This window comes from Gorilla gorilla, chromosome 1 (assembly GCF_029281585.2).
Source record: "Gorilla gorilla gorilla isolate KB3781 chromosome 1, NHGRI_mGorGor1-v2.1_pri, whole genome shotgun sequence".
NCBI lineage: Eukaryota > Metazoa > Chordata > Mammalia > Primates > Hominidae > Gorilla > Gorilla gorilla.
This window is the reverse complement of record NC_073224.2, coordinates 188,481,105-188,497,852: the sequence shown is the minus strand read 5'-3', so window position 1 is coordinate 188,497,852 and position 16,748 is coordinate 188,481,105. Positions and strand designations below refer to the sequence as shown.

The 16,748-nt window shown below is 40.1% G+C and overlaps 1 protein-coding gene across 4 annotated transcripts in view; it reads right to left on the bottom strand.

Moving 5' to 3' along the window:
• The window catches only part of EPS15 (epidermal growth factor receptor pathway substrate 15), a 164,529-nt gene that overhangs the window by 124,069 nt on the left and 23,712 nt on the right, over positions 1-16,748 (bottom strand). For all 4 annotated transcript variants that reach the window (XM_063698773.1, XM_031014168.3, XM_063698780.1 and 1 more), the window contains exon 2: positions 2,680-2,721. In XM_063698773.1, coding sequence (XP_063554843.1) covers positions 2,680-2,721 — 42 coding nt within the window. The remainder of the gene's footprint in view (positions 1-2,679; positions 2,722-16,748) is intronic.

Below are 16,748 nucleotides of genomic sequence, written 5' to 3'. Positions count from 1 at the left end.
TCCTTTCCATGTTTAGTGCTTCCTTCAGGAGCTCTTGTAAGGCAGGTCTGGTGGTGACAAAATCTCTCAGCATTTGCTTGTCTGTAAAGGATTTTATTTCTCCTTCACTTATGAAGCTTAGTTTGGCTGGATATGAAATTCTGGGTTGAAAATTCTTTTCTTTAAGAATGTTGAACATTGGCCCCCACTCTCTTCTGGCTGGTAGAGTTTCTGCCAAGAGATCCGCTGTTAGTCTGATGGGCTTCCCTTTGTGGGTAACGCGACCTTTCTCTCTAGCTGCTCTTAACATTTTTTCCTTCATTTCAACTTTGGTGAATCTGACAATTATGTGTCTTGGAGTTGCTCTTCTCGAGGAGTATCTTTGTGGCGTTCTCTGTATTTCCTGAATTTGAATGTTGGCCTGCCTTGCTAGGTTGGGTAAGTTCTCCTGGATAATATCCTGAAGAGTGTTTTCCAACTTGGTTCCGTTCTCCCCATCACTTTCAGGTACACCAATCAGACGTAGATTTGGTCTTTTTACATAGTCCCATATTTCTTGGAGGCTTTGTTCGTTTCCTTTTACTCTTTTTTCTCTAAACTTCTCGCTTCATTTCATTCATTTGAGCTTCAACCACTGATACCCTTTCTTCCACTTGATCGAATTGGCTACTGAAGCTTGTGCATGCATCATGTAGTTCTCGTGCCATGGTTTTCAGCTCCATCAGGTCATGTAAGGTCTTCTCTACGCTGTTTATTCTAATTAGCCATTTGTCTAATCTTTTTTCAAGGTTTTTAGCTTCTTTGCAATGGGTTCGAACATCCTCCTTTAGCTCAGAGAAGTTTGTTATTACTGATCGTCTGAAGCCTACTTCTGTCAGGTTGTCAAAGTCATTCTCCATCCAGCTTTGTTCCATTGCTGGCGAGGAGCTGTGTTCCTTTGGAGGAGAAGAGGTGCTCTGATTTTTAGAATTTTCAGCTTTTCTGCTCTGGTTTCTCCCCATCAATAGTATCTGATTCTCACTGAGTCCTCAGAATTCAAAAACAAATACTTGTATGGAATGTTTTTACTCTTTATAGCAATATAGTTATTACATGGGTTCAACAGCAATTTGTTTTTCTTCTTTGGATGTAACTGGATAAGCCAACTGTGTAAAACAAGGCCATTATTTGAGAATGACTTCTTTTATTCAAACAAAACAAAGATTAAAGAACAAGCACTGACTTTATGTGGCACCAACATCACAAAGATCTCCCAAGAAAACTGGGCTGCTACCTGGTTTACAAGATCCCAGCCTCACGGGTGGTAAAGTAAGGTCACTTACCAGCAGGCTAGGAACCTTAGCAAATCTGGGAAACCTCAAGATGAGATAAATTCACTCATATTTATATGTAGTGAAGGTGAAATATGGTGGAGAGAATTTCTAAGGTTTGGAGCACAGCCTTAAGATAGAAGAACAAATGTAACAGGGGAATTAAAAAGTACAGTCTGAGATTCTTGATATTTTTCAGGCAGAAATTATTCTCTGACCTTAGAAGTTGCTATATAGTTTATAGCTCCTGATTTGCAAGTCAAAACCAAAGAGGCCTATAATGTTTAATTAATACTTGCTGCAACTATGTAAATAGCCAGGCCAAAAATAATGAAACCAGCCTTTTCTGTGATCATAATCATAAGGTAGTGAGACTGTTAGAAAAAATAATCTGAGACTTGAAAATGGGCAAATAAGATTGTCTACACCTTCAAGAAATTATCGTCTGATCTATGGTATGCACCCTTGATGACTTTCTTCTGTCTAGACTACTTTATACTCGTAGAGGTAGAGGTTAATAGAAACTGATAGCAATGCAAGTGACTCCTGTCCATACCAACACAAATGAATATTGTCTGGTGAAGTATGTAAATCTCTGTAACTCATATTCCCATTTTTTTCTTGTTGTTTGTTTGTTTGTTTGTTTTTGAGATGGAGTTTCACTCTTTTTGCACAGGCTGGAGTGCAATGGCACGATCTTGGCTCACTGTAACCTCGCCTCCCAGGTTCAAGTGATTCTCCTGCCTTAGCCTCCCGAGTAGGTGGGATTAGAGGCATGCACCACCAAACCCAGCTAATTTTGTATTTTAGTAGAGACAGGGTTTCACCATGTGGGCCAGCCTGGTCTTGAACTCCTGACCTCAGGTAATCCGCCTGCCTCAGCCTCCCAAAGTGCTGGGATTACAGGTGTGAGCCACCACACCCGGCCATATTCCCATTTTTATATCTGACCAGAGGCTGTATATCTGTACTAATTAACCAGTAATTAATGAGTTGAATAAAATCTGATACATGCTCATTATGTATTTGTATAAAAGTCATGTTTTTCACTTTGTGAAAATTATACTTTAATAAGTCTTAAAAACAACATAGAAGTTATCTGTATTTGTCTTAAGAATTTGGAATATTTATATCTGGATAAATCTATCAAATGTATACATTTTCAACATAGATATTTAAGACAACTAAGTACTTGGACTTAATTATCTTTCCTTCATTTCTCTGGGATTGTCAAATGCATTAAGTACTCAAAGTAGGAGGCTGTAAACAAGATGTTGAAAACAAGACACATCAAATTTATCAAGCTAGCTGGTAATCTACAGGCATACAATCAAGAGTTGACAGTACATTTGCTGTTCAATCCAGGCAAACAATGAAACAAAAATCTTACCTGTCTATAGTATTTTTCATATACAGGATTCCCACTTGATAACTGAAATAAACAAATTAATAAAAATTAGATGCTATTCATTAACTTCTATTAACATATTTGGCATTCATTCAACAGATATTTGAGAAACAAAGATGAATAAGATAAAATATCCTTGATTTCAGGGGTTAGGTTTTGTTTCTTCTTGGGGAGCGTGAGACAGAGAATAGATAAAGATAGTCACATGGGTTACTAAGAATCAGGTAGACAAGAAATGAAACAAGAATCTTAAATTTTGTTTTTGACATCAAAACTCCTCTTCATCTAATATTTTACCCAGAAACCCAATATGTAACAAATTGAGAATGAAATGCTTTCTCTAAAGCCAGTTGAGAGGCCCAAATCCCCAAGAATTCATCCTCTACCCAAGTACCCAAAGTACCTATGAATACATTTCAAAAACCACTTCAATAAAACAATTAAATGAATACACAAACTGACGTACAGAAAGACAGTGATGTCATCAGATATAAACTGCTTGCAGAAAGGCAGTTCCATTAAATTCACACTACAGTTCAAAGAGTTCCTTGGTCAGCTTATGAACAAACTCATCTGAAATTCAATGTTTGAAGGATCGACTGGGTGCAGTGGCTCACACCAGTAATCTCAGCACTTTGGGAGGCTGAGGCAGGAGGATTGCTTGAACCCAAGAGTTTGAGACCAGCCTGGGCATCACAGTGAGACCTCGTCTTTACAAATAATTTAAAAATTGGCCAGGTGTGGTGGCACATGCCTGTAGTCCCAGCTACTTGGGAGGCTGAGGTGGGAGAATTGCCTCAGCCCAGGCAGTTGAGGCTGCGGTGAGCTGTGACTATGTGACTGTACTCGAGTCTGGTTAACAGACTGAGACCCTGTCTCAAAAAAGAAAAAAAAGGTTTGAAGGATCAAGTTTGCCTCCATATGAATGTGTAAGAGTGTTCTGCGATCAGGATGGGAATCCAGGAAGGCTTCATGGGGTGACATCAGAGCAGGAACTTGAGGTATGGGGAAGATGGGGAGAGGGTGATTCTACACAGAGATAGCAGTATGCACAAAGGCATGCGATCAACAGAAAACTCAGTTATGTCTAAAAAGAACAGCGAGAAGTTCTGAATGATAAGAGGGATAGGGAGATAAGATTATAAAGTTTTGTAGAAGACAACTTATGAAGGGTTTCATCTGCCATTGTAGAGTAAAAAAAATGAAGTCGCCCAGGCTGGAGTACAGTGGCGTGGCATGATCTAGGCTCACTGCAACCTCCGCCTCCCAGGTTCAAGTGATTCTCCTGCCTCAGCCTCCCAAGTAGCAGCATTACAGGCGTGCACCACCATGCCTGGCTAATTTTTGTATTTTTAGTAGAGATGGGGTTTCGCCATGTTGTCTAGGCTGGTCTCGAACTCCTGATCTCAAGTGATCCACCCGTTGTGGCTTCCCAAAGTGCTGGGATTACAAGCATGAGCCACCACACCCAGCCTTAGGAAGTAATTTTAATGGTCTGGTTGAGGAGCTGAACATTGACAATGGCAGAAGAGAAGGGTACGGCTTGAAAAAAAGTTTGTAACACAGATTTGACAGGACTTATTAAGTGGGTGAGGGGGAAGGAAAGCATAATTTTAAAAATACATAAAATGTGTACACACACACACAGTAGTTTCCCCTTATCCACAGTTTCACTTTCCACAGTTTTAGTTACCCTCAGTTGCTCGCCGTCAAAAAGTATTAAATGAAAAATTCCAGAAATAAACATTTCATAACTTTTAAATTGTAAACCATTCCAAGTAGCATGATGAAATCTCATGCCATCCCACCCAGGACGTGAATCCCTTTGTCCAGGGCATCTACTCTGTATATGGTACCTGCCCATTAGTCACTTAGTAGCTGACTCAGTTATCAGGCTGACAGATCACAAAAAGGATGAGTATAGTACAATAAGGTATGTTGAGAGAGAAACCACATTCACATAAATTTTATTACAGCATATTGTTATAATTGTACTATTTCATTATTAGTTTTGTTGTTAATCTTACTGTGCCTAATTTATAAATTAAACTTTATCACAGGTATGACATACACACAGATATATATATATATATATATATATATTTTCGAACTCAAGGCTGCAAGAGTGTGTGTGTGTGTGTGTGTGTGTGTGTGTGTGTGTGTGTGTGTGTGTGTGTGTGTGTGTCTGTCTCATACTGGTTCAGTTTTTCTGGAGAACCCTAATACATCCAGTCTCAGAGAGGTTACCTGTCCAGGCCTTTAAAAGGCAGAGTCAGCCAGGCACGGTGGCACGTGCCTGTAATCCCAGCACTTTGGGAGGCCAAGGCGGGCGGATCACGAGGTCAGGAGATCAAGACCATCTTGGCCAACATGGTGAAAGCCCGTCTCTACTAAAATACAAAAAATTAGCTGGACAGGGTGGTGCATGCCTATAATCCCAGCTACGTGGAAGGCTGAGGCAGGGGAATTGCTTGAACCCCGGAGGTGGAGGTTGCAGTGAGCTGAAATCACGCCACTGCACTCCAGCCTAGCAAAAGAGCAAGACTCCATCTAAAAAAAAAAAAGGCAGAGTCAGACGGATGTGGTGGTTCATGCCTGTAATCCCAGGAGGGGATTTGGGAAGCTATTGGGGGAGGACTGCTTCAATCTAAGAGTTTGAGATCAGCCTGGGCAATGTAGAGAAACACCATCTCCACCAAAAATGCAAAAATTAGCCGGGCATGGTGGCATGCATCTATAGTGTCAGCTACTCAGGAGGCTGAGGCAGGAGGATTGGTTGAGCCACGGAGGTCAAAGCTACAGTGACCTGTGATTGTGCCACTGCACTCTAGCCTGGGCAACAGAGTGAGACCCTGTCTCTTAAAAAAAAGTCAGAGTCAGGACTTAGGTGTCCTGCTCCCAGCTCTGTGTTGCTTCCCATATGCCCTGGTATGCCCAGGAAAATCTTGATTTACCATCATTGTCCCAACATCCCATTCAGCTTAACATGTGTCTCCAATTTCCCATTTTTAAAAAGAAACTATTATTGGGCCAGGTGTAGTCGCTCGCGCCTGTAATCTCAGCACTTTGGGAGGCCGAGGCAGGAGGACTGCTTGAAACCAGGAGTTTGAGACCAATCTAGGCAACATAGCGAGATCTTGTCTCCATTTTAAAAAATTTTTTAAATAAAAAATTAAATTAAATTTTAAATTTTTAAAAAACTATTATCAATCATTATATCAAAATACACTAAAACCAGAATGGATTTTGTATCTCTACTGTGTATACCTAGTTTCTGGCCAAGTTATCAACTAGTAGTCTATAAGTGCTTTCACCACATAAACAAGTGATGAAATCTGAAAGAGAACTAGTGATAATTCCATCTTTCTTGTTCTGATTCTTTATAGATTCAACAAAACAACTTCTTTGCAAGGGGAGTGTATAGACTTACTGAAAAGTATCCTCAGACTTAAGCAACCATGGGCAATTAACTCTGTATGGTCTTGCAAAATATTAGGAGAAATATTTGACACTGGTGCTCCTGTTGGTTACCTGGTATGCCAGGCAGTGCAGTGGCATGTACAGTGACCACAAGGCACACTAGGCCACCAGCTGGCTACGTCAGTGGGAAATTGCAGGTTGGGTGCAAATGAAGTATGTGCAAAGTCAATAGTCTGAAAACTCTTAGATGGTTTTGTCACTTATTGTATTGTACAAGTCTACAACTGTTTATTTATTTTGTTGTTTGGTAACCATTTTATTATTTCATAAGCCTTTTCAGGAGCAATAAGCTATAAGGACATCACTGTATCCAATAAAAACTAAGCTCTAAATTTTCATTTCTCCAGAAAATAGATGGGCAGACAATTTGCAGAGAACCACTGAGGCAGTTTCTATTTATCATGGAGCTCTAGTGACATCACTATTAATGAGTCAGCTTCAAACGTCAACATTTATAAATGTTTTCATATTCCCACTGTTAAATTTTTAAGGATAAGACTGATACTGAATACAACAAAATAGTGCAACAGAGCAATATGTGTATTCTCCTTGCAACCTGTCATCAGACTTCCGAGGCTAGTACTTTCAAAAAACTACTTTATAAATCCAATCAATGTCTCAATAGTGAGTCTTTTTAAAAATAAGTCCTCTAGAAATTGGTTGCATACTGTTCAAAATCAGTTGGAAACCTTTAATCAAAAGTAAAGTTTAGTGAGCTGGGCATGATGGCGCACACTATATAATAGTCCCAGCTATTTGGGAGGCTGGGATGGGAGGATCACTTGAGCCCAGGAATTCATGACCAACCTGGGCAACACAGTGAGACATCATCTCCTTAAAAAAACAAACAAACAAACAAAAACAAGTTTAATGAATAAAGCTCCAGAAAACCTTCAGCTTTTGAAGCTTTTAGCAAATACCAATTATTATCAACAAAGTTTGCCAAGACACTGAAATATATCCTTCAAAAGCAAGGAAGAACTGAACAAATTAAATGAGAGTTCAAATAGTACACAAGATTTCATTTTGAAATTTTATCATTATATTTTGGAATGAATTTTAGAAGTTCCATTAAGGGTCTTTTTTTTTGAGATGGAGTTCGCTCTTGTCGCCCAGGCTGGAGTGCAATGGCACTATCTTGGCCCACTGCAACCTCTGCCTCCCAGGTTCAAGCAATTCTCGTGCCTCAGCCTCCCAAGTAGCTGGGATTACAGGTGCCCGCCACGACATCCAGCTAATTTTTGTATTTTTAGTAGAGATGGGGTTTCGCCATGTTGGCCAGGTTGGTCTTGAACTACTGACCTCAGGTGATCCACCCGCCTCAGCCTCCCAAAGTGCTGGGATTACAGGTGTGAGCCACCATGCACAGTCGAGTCTTTCTATTTTTAAGTAAATGAAAGAAAATTACAGGCCGGGCACAGTGGCTCATGCCTGTAATCTCAACACTTTGGGAGGCCAAGGCGGGTGGATCACCTGAGGTCAGGAGTTCGAGACCAGCCTGGCCAATATGGCAACACCTCGTCTCTACTAAAAATACAAAAAAAAAAAAAAAATAGCTGGACATGGTGGCGGGCACCTGTAATCCCAGCTACTAGGGAGGCTGAGGCAGGAGAATTGCTTTAAGCCAGGAGGCAGAGGTTGCAGTGAGCTGAGACTGTGCCATTGCACTCCAGCCTGGGCTACAAGAGCGAGACTGCATCTCAAAAAAAAAAAAAAGAAAAAAAAAAAGAAAATTAGAGAAGGCCTACAATTTTGCAACACTTAAATCTGGTGGAACATGTAAAATAATCATAAATAGGGACAACTTATTTGTATCAAAGAGAGTACCTTGTGACTAGATTGGACAATATAGGGAGATCCTGTCTCTATAAAAAATGAAAAGTAAAAACAGAGATTACCTTTAATACAGGCAAAAGGACACTGTCTGTGAAAATACTGAGACTGATATATTTATAATTTTCTTTTCTTTTTTTTCTTTTTTGAGACAGAGTTTTGCTCTTGTTACCCAGGCTGGAGTACAGTGGCATGATCTCCACTCACTGCAACCTCTGCCTCCCGGGGTCAAGTGATTCTCCTCCCTCAGCCTCCCGCCACCACACCTGGCTATTTTTTTTTTTTTTTTTTTTTTTGTATTTTTAGTAGAGACGGGGGCTTCATCACATTGGCCAGGCTAGTCTTGAACTCCTGACCTCAGGTGATCCATCTGCCTCGGCCTCCGAAAACGCTGGGATTACAGGCATAAGCCACTGCGCCCAGCCTATAATTTTCAATAAGAAAAAAATTAGAATTAAGAATATTCTCCATCTAGCAAAATTTTTCCTGGGCTAACTGGGGACAGCAGCACATATAAAGTATGTTAGCAACTAAAAACATTATTGGTTATAGTGAAGCATCAACTGTAGAAGTTAACAACCACAAGTATAAAATGTAACTCTGCAAAATACTGCAATTTTATGAAAAAATTAAAACTAGTAAAACCAGATGGAAAATCATATTCAGAAAAGTGTCAGCGACACAATATTAGTGACAGATTTGACCGAGAAACTGATAAAAATAGTTATTACCAAAAATAGTTTGTTTTTAAATATTCAACTGAAGTCCATGTTAAAAACTTTGTTATAATGTACAACAAAATGTTTTAGAAATGGTTTTTGAAAACAGACTTTAAATGGAGCTATTTTATTGATCTACTAATGCAATAAAAACTATTTTAATGGTCGAAAAAAGTAAATATTCCAAAAATATATAGAATTTTAAATATTTGTAGTACCCCCTTTCATTCTCAAAAATGTACCAGTTTGAATGAAAAATTATATAGTCATCTACTTAGTTATGACAACAGTATAAATACTTTGCCAAAGACAGCAAATTAAATATGTTCCCTGAATAATAAAAAGTTAATTTTAATTGGATTTTTTGAATACAGGGAAAAAAAACCTCATACACAGTAAGAAATCCTGATCTCCAAACTGTGCCTTAATAATCCTCACATTACAGGTTCATTGGTTACTACCTAAACACATAGGAAAAGATATTAGCTCACCAAAGTGTTCTAAAGTACACCCTGTGCTGATAACTACACTAATGTGATACAGCTAAGTGAGAATGGAAAAAGCCATCCAAAGTGCCAAGTCACTCATCAAGCAAGATGATCAAAGAGTGTTTCTGGTGTGTCTCAGTAAAATTGGCTTTTGTTGTTATTGTCGGACTATGAACATGATCACTTTTTCGGCGGGGAAAAAAAAATCACATATAATGAATGAACAGAGGAAAAAAATTGAAAGGCATAGCTTATTAAATGGTAACAATGATTATCTCTGGATAGCAAGATCATAAATGATTTTTACATTCTTCTTCATACTACTCTGCAGTCTCTGGAAACTCTGAGAATAAACACATCCTAATTATATAATAAGAATGAAACAATAAGGCTATTTTCAATCTAGAGAAATGTATAAAAATCCCCAAATGTGATCAGTATACAAAACTGCATGTGAATTTTTAACAATCAAATTAATTTCTAAAGGAAAACTTTAACTCCAACTGCCAAAATCAAAATCTGACCTTTTACAATTCTGTTATTACAATTTAAAAGCAATTATATATTCATTACCTATATCATAAATTCTTACCAGCTGTCACAAAGTTAAATATTCATAAATGTCAGAATTCTTTTGAAAGAGTCCATTGCTATTTCTTACTAGTCTGAAAAATGTAAAGTACCTGTAAACAAGAGATGCTAGAAAGCCAATAAAGTTTTGTAAAAAAAAAAAAAAAAAAAACTCAGACTTTGGTATCAGAAAGGTGTATATTCAAAGCCCATTCTACTACTTCTTAGGTATATGATCTTTAGTAGCTTATTTTACCTCCTTGAAAAGCCTGTTTCCTGATCTGGTTGGTTTTGAGACAGGATCCCACTCAGTCCTGGCTGAAGTGCAGTGATACAATCACACTGCTGCCTCAAACCTCTGAGCTTAAACAATCTTCCCAAGTAGCTGGAATTATAGGCATGAGCCACTACACCCAGCCTCTCCTCCTTTCTTTTTTTCTTTTTTTTTGAGACGGAGTCTCGCTCTGTCGCCCAGGCCGGACTGCGGACTGCAGTGGCGCAATCTCGGCTCACTGCAAGCTCCGCTTCCCGGGTTCACGCCATTCTCCTGCCTCAGCCTCCTGAGTAGCTGGGACTACAGGCGCCCGCCACCGCGCCCGGCTAATTTTTTGTGTTTTTAGTAGAGACGGGGTTTCACCTTGTTAGCCAGGATGGTCTCGATCTCCTGACCTCATGATCCACCCGCCTCGGCCTCCCAAAGTGCTGGGATTACAGGCGTGAGCCACCGTGCCCGGCCTCCTCCTTTCTTTAGTAATAGTACCCCTAAGCTTTACATACACACACCTAGCTAAAACCTACATTTCCCAACCTCTCTTGCAATTTCAGTTATTCATCAACGGAATGATAAAAGAAATGTGTCCAACTCCGAGGATGTGCATCTAAAGAGAAAGGAAATGCCTTCTGACTCCTAACCCTTCTCGTAGCTGGCTAGAATACAGATATAGTGACAGAATCTAGAGAAGCTATCTTGGATTGCGACGGAAAACATGGTTGAGAAAAACACAGCAACACGAGAAAAAAAAGCCTGAGTCCCTGACACCATCATGAAGCTCCTACAGCACTCTACACCACTTACCCCATTTGGATTGTTACTTGTTACTTGAGATTTGTGATTTTGGTTTAAACCAATATCCTAACCAATATAAAAAAAAAAACAAAACAAAAGAAGGAACTGCTATTTTTGTTAAGGAAAAAATGTGTTATTATAATTACATATATAGCTATAGAAATGTAAACATAATAAACTTTACTAAGAAAAAAATTTTTACAAAGTATAGCCTAGTATACCATATATATATACATATATATATATATGTATGTATTTTTTTTTTTTTGAGATGGCGTCTCCCTCTGTCACCCAGGTTAGAGTGCAATCGCGTGATCTCGGCTCACTGCACTCTCCGCCTCCCGGGTTCCAGCAATTCTCCAGCCTTAGCCTCCCAAGTAGCTGGGACTACAGGTGCACACCACCACGCCAGACTATTTTATTTTTAGTAGAGACGGGGTTTCATCATGTTTTGCAGGCTGGTCTCAAACTCCTGGCCTCAGATGACTAGTACAGCATCTTAAGGTGTTTAGGTGGTATTATAATTCCCAGTCATCTGTCTCCCTCTTGTATACACAGAGTATATAGCCTCTCTCTCTTTAAGAGTAGTATTAATATCCCTGCCTGTTGCCATGTGACTTGTGGTGTCTCTCTGTGGGTGTTCCAAGGGTGGGTTTGGCCATATAACTTGTTTTGGCCACTGAATCTGGGAGAAAGTTCCAGTTCCAAGTAGAAGCTTCAACAGCTATTGTGTGTTTCTGACAGGTCTTACTGTTTTCTCTCTACCAAGAGAACAATATGTCACAAATAGGGACTGCTCCTCCAGCCCGGATCCTCAAATGAGAAAGAATCGCAGAGCAGAACCATAGCTGATTCCTAGGAAACCTATAACGTGAAAAACAAATAAACCCTTCTTATTGTAAGCTACTCATATTTTGGCTTGTTTCTTAGTGCAGCACAATCTAGCAAATGTTAACACATAAGTAAATCAACACCAAAGTGTACCAAGTAGTAATAAAAAAGATCCCAGTTACTAAGGAAATTTGTAGGTTAATAATTAAATGTCAAGAATTGTCTCATATGGAATTTCTGGTGTCATTTTTAGGGGAGGGTTATGTGGGAGGAGATATTAGAGTACATGACTTTGAGAGTACAAGATTCTCTAACACACAAAATAAACTGAAATTTTAAATGATTTAGTCTTATTATAAATGGTTACAGTACAATGTGGAAGGCCAGGCATGGTGGCTCACACCTATAATCCCAGCACTCTGGGAGGCCAAAGCGGGCAAATCACGAGGTCAGGAGTTCAAGATCAGCCTGACCAACATGGTGAAACCCCGTCTCCACTAAAAATACAAAAAATTAGCTGGACGTGGTGGGGGGTGCCTGTAATCCCAGCTACTCGGGAGGCTGAGGCAGGAGAATCGCTTGAACCCGGGAGGCAGAGGTTGCAGTGAGCCGAGATCATGCCATTGCACTCCCGCCTGGGCAACAGTGCGAGACTCCATCTCAAAAAAAAAAACAGAAGTGAAAGTAAAATAAAGAGACAACCTCTAAAACATAATGCCAATCTTTTCTCAGTTAATCACAAGGTCAGATACTAGGGAGTCGTCAGTAAATAAATAAATAAAATGGAGAGGGGAGTGGGTATGATTATAGAGGGTAACACAAAGGATCTTTGTGACAGAGCAAGTCTTTATTTTGATTATGCTTACAGTTACATGAATCCACACATAATAAAACTGCATATGGATAGAACTATATATGCAAACACACTAATGAGTATCTATAAAACCGGCAAAATTTAAATAAAGTCTGTGGGTTATACCAATGTCAATTTCCTGTTTTTGCTATTGCTGTAGTTATGTAAGATGTTACAATTAGGGAAAATTGGATGAAGGGTGCATAGAGCCTCTCGGTACTACTTTTTGCAACTTCCCATGAAAAGGCAGTATTGAAGACCAATGTGAAGTAGAGAGAAAGTGGCAAATCAGGCAGTAAGAACACTGTGCGATGGCAAATCAGGGCCAGGTAGTAAAAGGAAGACAATGGAATAGATTTTATCCCTTCAAATAAACCACTCTTTTTAGTTTTGCTCTTTAAAAATTTTTTTAGTCTCTTAATGCACACAATTTTCTGTAATTTGCCATAAAATTATTTCTGACATATTAACACATAAAAATTCAACTACTTAGAATTCCACCTTCTATTACTCCATTTTCAAGAGGGCTGAGAAATCAGAATGGGGACTAGCCACCACAGCCTTTCAACTCCCACCTCAACCACCACCACCACCCTTTAAGGATAGAATAGCAGCTCCTAAGGCCAAAGTACTAAATGAATACACCAAGAAGAGTCTATGTTTTTATACACATAAGTTTATAGTTTGCAAGACAGAACATTTAGAAGCTTCTGATAGGCTATCCATATCTAGAAAAGGCTTGTATATTTTACAATGTAAAAGAAAAGAGGATGAAAACTAAGAGTAAACAGAAGAATGAAAAATAGTAAGGAGCAATAGTGATTAACAGTAATCCAAAGTGACAAGGAAAATAGAAACCAGAAGCTGTTTGCTTATTACAGAAGCCAGTAATAAGAGAAATTTGAGAAAGGAGAACAACTCTAAAGCTAGGGTGGAGGGCGTGGTGGGGCAGAGAAAGGCAAATCACCTGGGCAGTCCTCACCTTTAGAACTGGAGAGGGTGGGGAGTCAAGGAAACACCAGCAGCCACTTGAGCAGTTCCCTTACAGAATGCACAGTGCACATATTCCTCAGCTCTGTAATTCCCAACTCATTTAATTTTTTTTTTTTTTTGAGACAGAGTGTTGCCCAGTCTGTTGCCCAGGCTGGAGTGCAGTGGCACAATCTCCATTCACCGCAGCCTCCACCTCCGGGGCTCAAGTGATTCTTCCCTCAGCCTCCTAAGCAGATGGGACCACACCCAGCTAATTTTTGTATTTTTTGTAGAGATGGGTATTCGCCATGTTGCCTGGGCTGGTCTCAAACTCCTGGATTCAAGTGATCCACCTGCCTCGGCCTCCCAAAGTGCTGAGATTACAGGCATGAGCCGCTGTGCCTGGCCCTCATTTAATAATTTAATAAACATAAACTGGATGCTTTCTAGGTACAAGACAATAGGTTAAGGTGTCTGGAGTTAAAATAATCAGATAGGGCTCCTGCCCTCAAGGGCTTAAATTCTAGTAAAAATTGTAATGCTACCTTCTGCAAACATGCTAACATCTCATGTTTGTTCCATAACAAAACATTACAAATTGACTTAGCAGGCAAAGACCTAGGAATACTGTAAATACAGTATTCTAAAGAAAGTTTTCAAAATCCAGATAAAAAATATATTTGCTCTGGAGATTCATTTCTTTCAAAAATGAAAGAAGAAAGAGACTTTAGAATAGACAAAAGAATTTCAAAGAGATAGTACAGGAAATACTACTGAAAAACGACGGATGTAAAGACCATATCACCAACTCAAACCGGTAATGGGCCAGTTTTTAATTGAATACAACTCAATTTGATCAAAAATCTAGGTGACATAGAGATAGAACGAAAACAAAGTATAGCTTGGGTCTTTCATCAGAAGACTTAGTGAGCCCTATATACATCATTCTAGGTAGGCCAAAAAAACAAATAAACAAAACAAAAAAAAAAAAAACAGAGATCAGTGGAAGAAACATGATCTTTAAGCATGAATGACTAATATACGAATTTATAAAAATCCTCTCACCTCCTTTGTAGCCCCCTCAAATGGCAGCTGTCAGGTTTTAACGACCTGCCTATCTCAGGTTTTAGAAATGTGAATAAACTCTTTGCTCACCAGCAGCTTGTCCACATTACACTATTTAACTTCTTGTTTTCAAAAACAAAAACAACAGCCGGGCGCGGTGGCTCACGCCTGTAATCCCAGCACTTTGGGAGGCCAAGGCGGGCGGATCACAAGATCAGGAGTTCAAGACCATCCTGCCTAACACAGTGAAACCCCGTCTCTACTAAAAATACAAAAAAAAGGCCGGGCACAGTGGCTCACGCCTGTAATCCCAGCACTTTGGGAGGCCGAGGCGGGCGAATCATGAGGTCAGGAGATTGAAACCATCCTGGCTAACATGGTGAAACCCCATCTCTACTAAAAATACAAAAAATTAGCCAGGCGTGGTGGTGGGCGCCTGTAGTCCCAGCTACTCGGGAGGCTGAGGCAGGAGAATGGCGTGAACCCGGGAGGCGGAGCTTGCAGTGAGCCGAGATCACGCCACTGCACTCCAGCCTGGATGACAGAGCAAGACTCCATCCTCCAAAAAAAAAAAAATTAGCCAGGCGTGGTGGTGGGCGCCTGTAGTCCCAGCTACTCTGGAGGCTGAGGCAGGAGAATGGCATGAACTCAGGAGGCGGAGCTTGCAGTGAGCCAAGATCGCGCCACTGCACTCCAGCCTGGGCGACAGAGCAAGACTCAGTCTCAAAATAAATAAATAAATAAATAAATAAATAAATAAATAAATAAATAAATAAATAAAAATAAAGCTCTATTCTTTTGAGGCTCTTAACTTTCTTTTTTGGGGGGGTGGATGGGGGGACAGAGTCTCGCTCTGTCGCCCAGGCTGGAGTGCAATGGCACGATCTCGGCTCACTACAACCTCCACCTTCTGGATTCAAGCGATTCTCCTGCCTCAGCCTCCCGAGTAGCTGGGATTACAGGCGTGCACCACCACGCCCGGCTAATTTTTGTATTTTTTTTAGTAGAGACGGGGTTTTACTATGTTGGCCAGGCTGGTCATGAACTCCTGACCTCAGGTGATCCACCAGCCTCGGCCTCCCAAAGTGCTGGGATTACAGGCATGAGCCACGGCGCCCAGCTGAGGCTCTTAACTTTCAACTAAATTACTCTCTCCTCTTCCTTTTCATGTTAACTTTCAAGCTCCTGGTCTCTACCTCATTTATCTAAGGCTTTGATGGCTCACTGTCATCTTCTCTACCCCAACCCTACATCAAATTTAGTAATTTCAATTATCAATTTGCACAACCCATCCACAGCCTGGCTTCTTACTTCCTTGATCTCTTTAACTTCAAGAACCTCTCCAAAACACAGGATCAACAGTGAACACATATATTATGTCCCAGTCACCCTCCTTGTCCCATAGTAAAATCCTTCCTTGCCCTTCTGTCTTCAACCAAAAGTGCTCCACCTCCTTAATCACTATTTCAAGCACCTTGCCCTCCAACCACAACCTCTTCTTCCAGATTATAATCCTTTGACCTCTATAAATCCTCTTATCCATGGGCCCAACAGACTTTGATCCCTCAGGCCCTCTCTATTTTACTTTCCCTTCCACCTTATTCAGTTTAGATTCTACAATTCATCATTTCAATAATTCTCCTGCCAATAACCTAAATTCCCTTGCTCCTCTTGTCTTATGACACCAATATAGCAAAATCCCAAACCTGAATGAAACCATCTAAAAACTTTTCTTTGATGCTGCAGCTGAGAAAGTCACTCAACAAGGTAGACCACTATTATAAATTCATGATCACTGTATCAGTTCACAAGGGCCATAACAAAGTACCATAAACTAGATGGCTCAGAACAGAAACTTACTGTCTCACAATCTGGAAGCTAGAAGGCATTAGGGAAGGATCTGTTCCAGGACTCTCTCCTACTCTTGGTAGTTCTTTGGCTTGTGGCAGCCTACCTCCAATCTTCCCATGCCATTCTCCCTGTATGTCTGCGTTCAAATTTCCCTTTTTATAAGGATGCCAGTCATACTGGATCTGTGCCCCACTCTACTTCATATAACCTTAGCTAATTATATCTGCATCAATGTTATATCCAAGTAAGGTCACATTCTCCAGTACTGGCAAATTTTGAAGGGACACAATTCAACTCATAACAATCAGTAACCTCAATTCTTT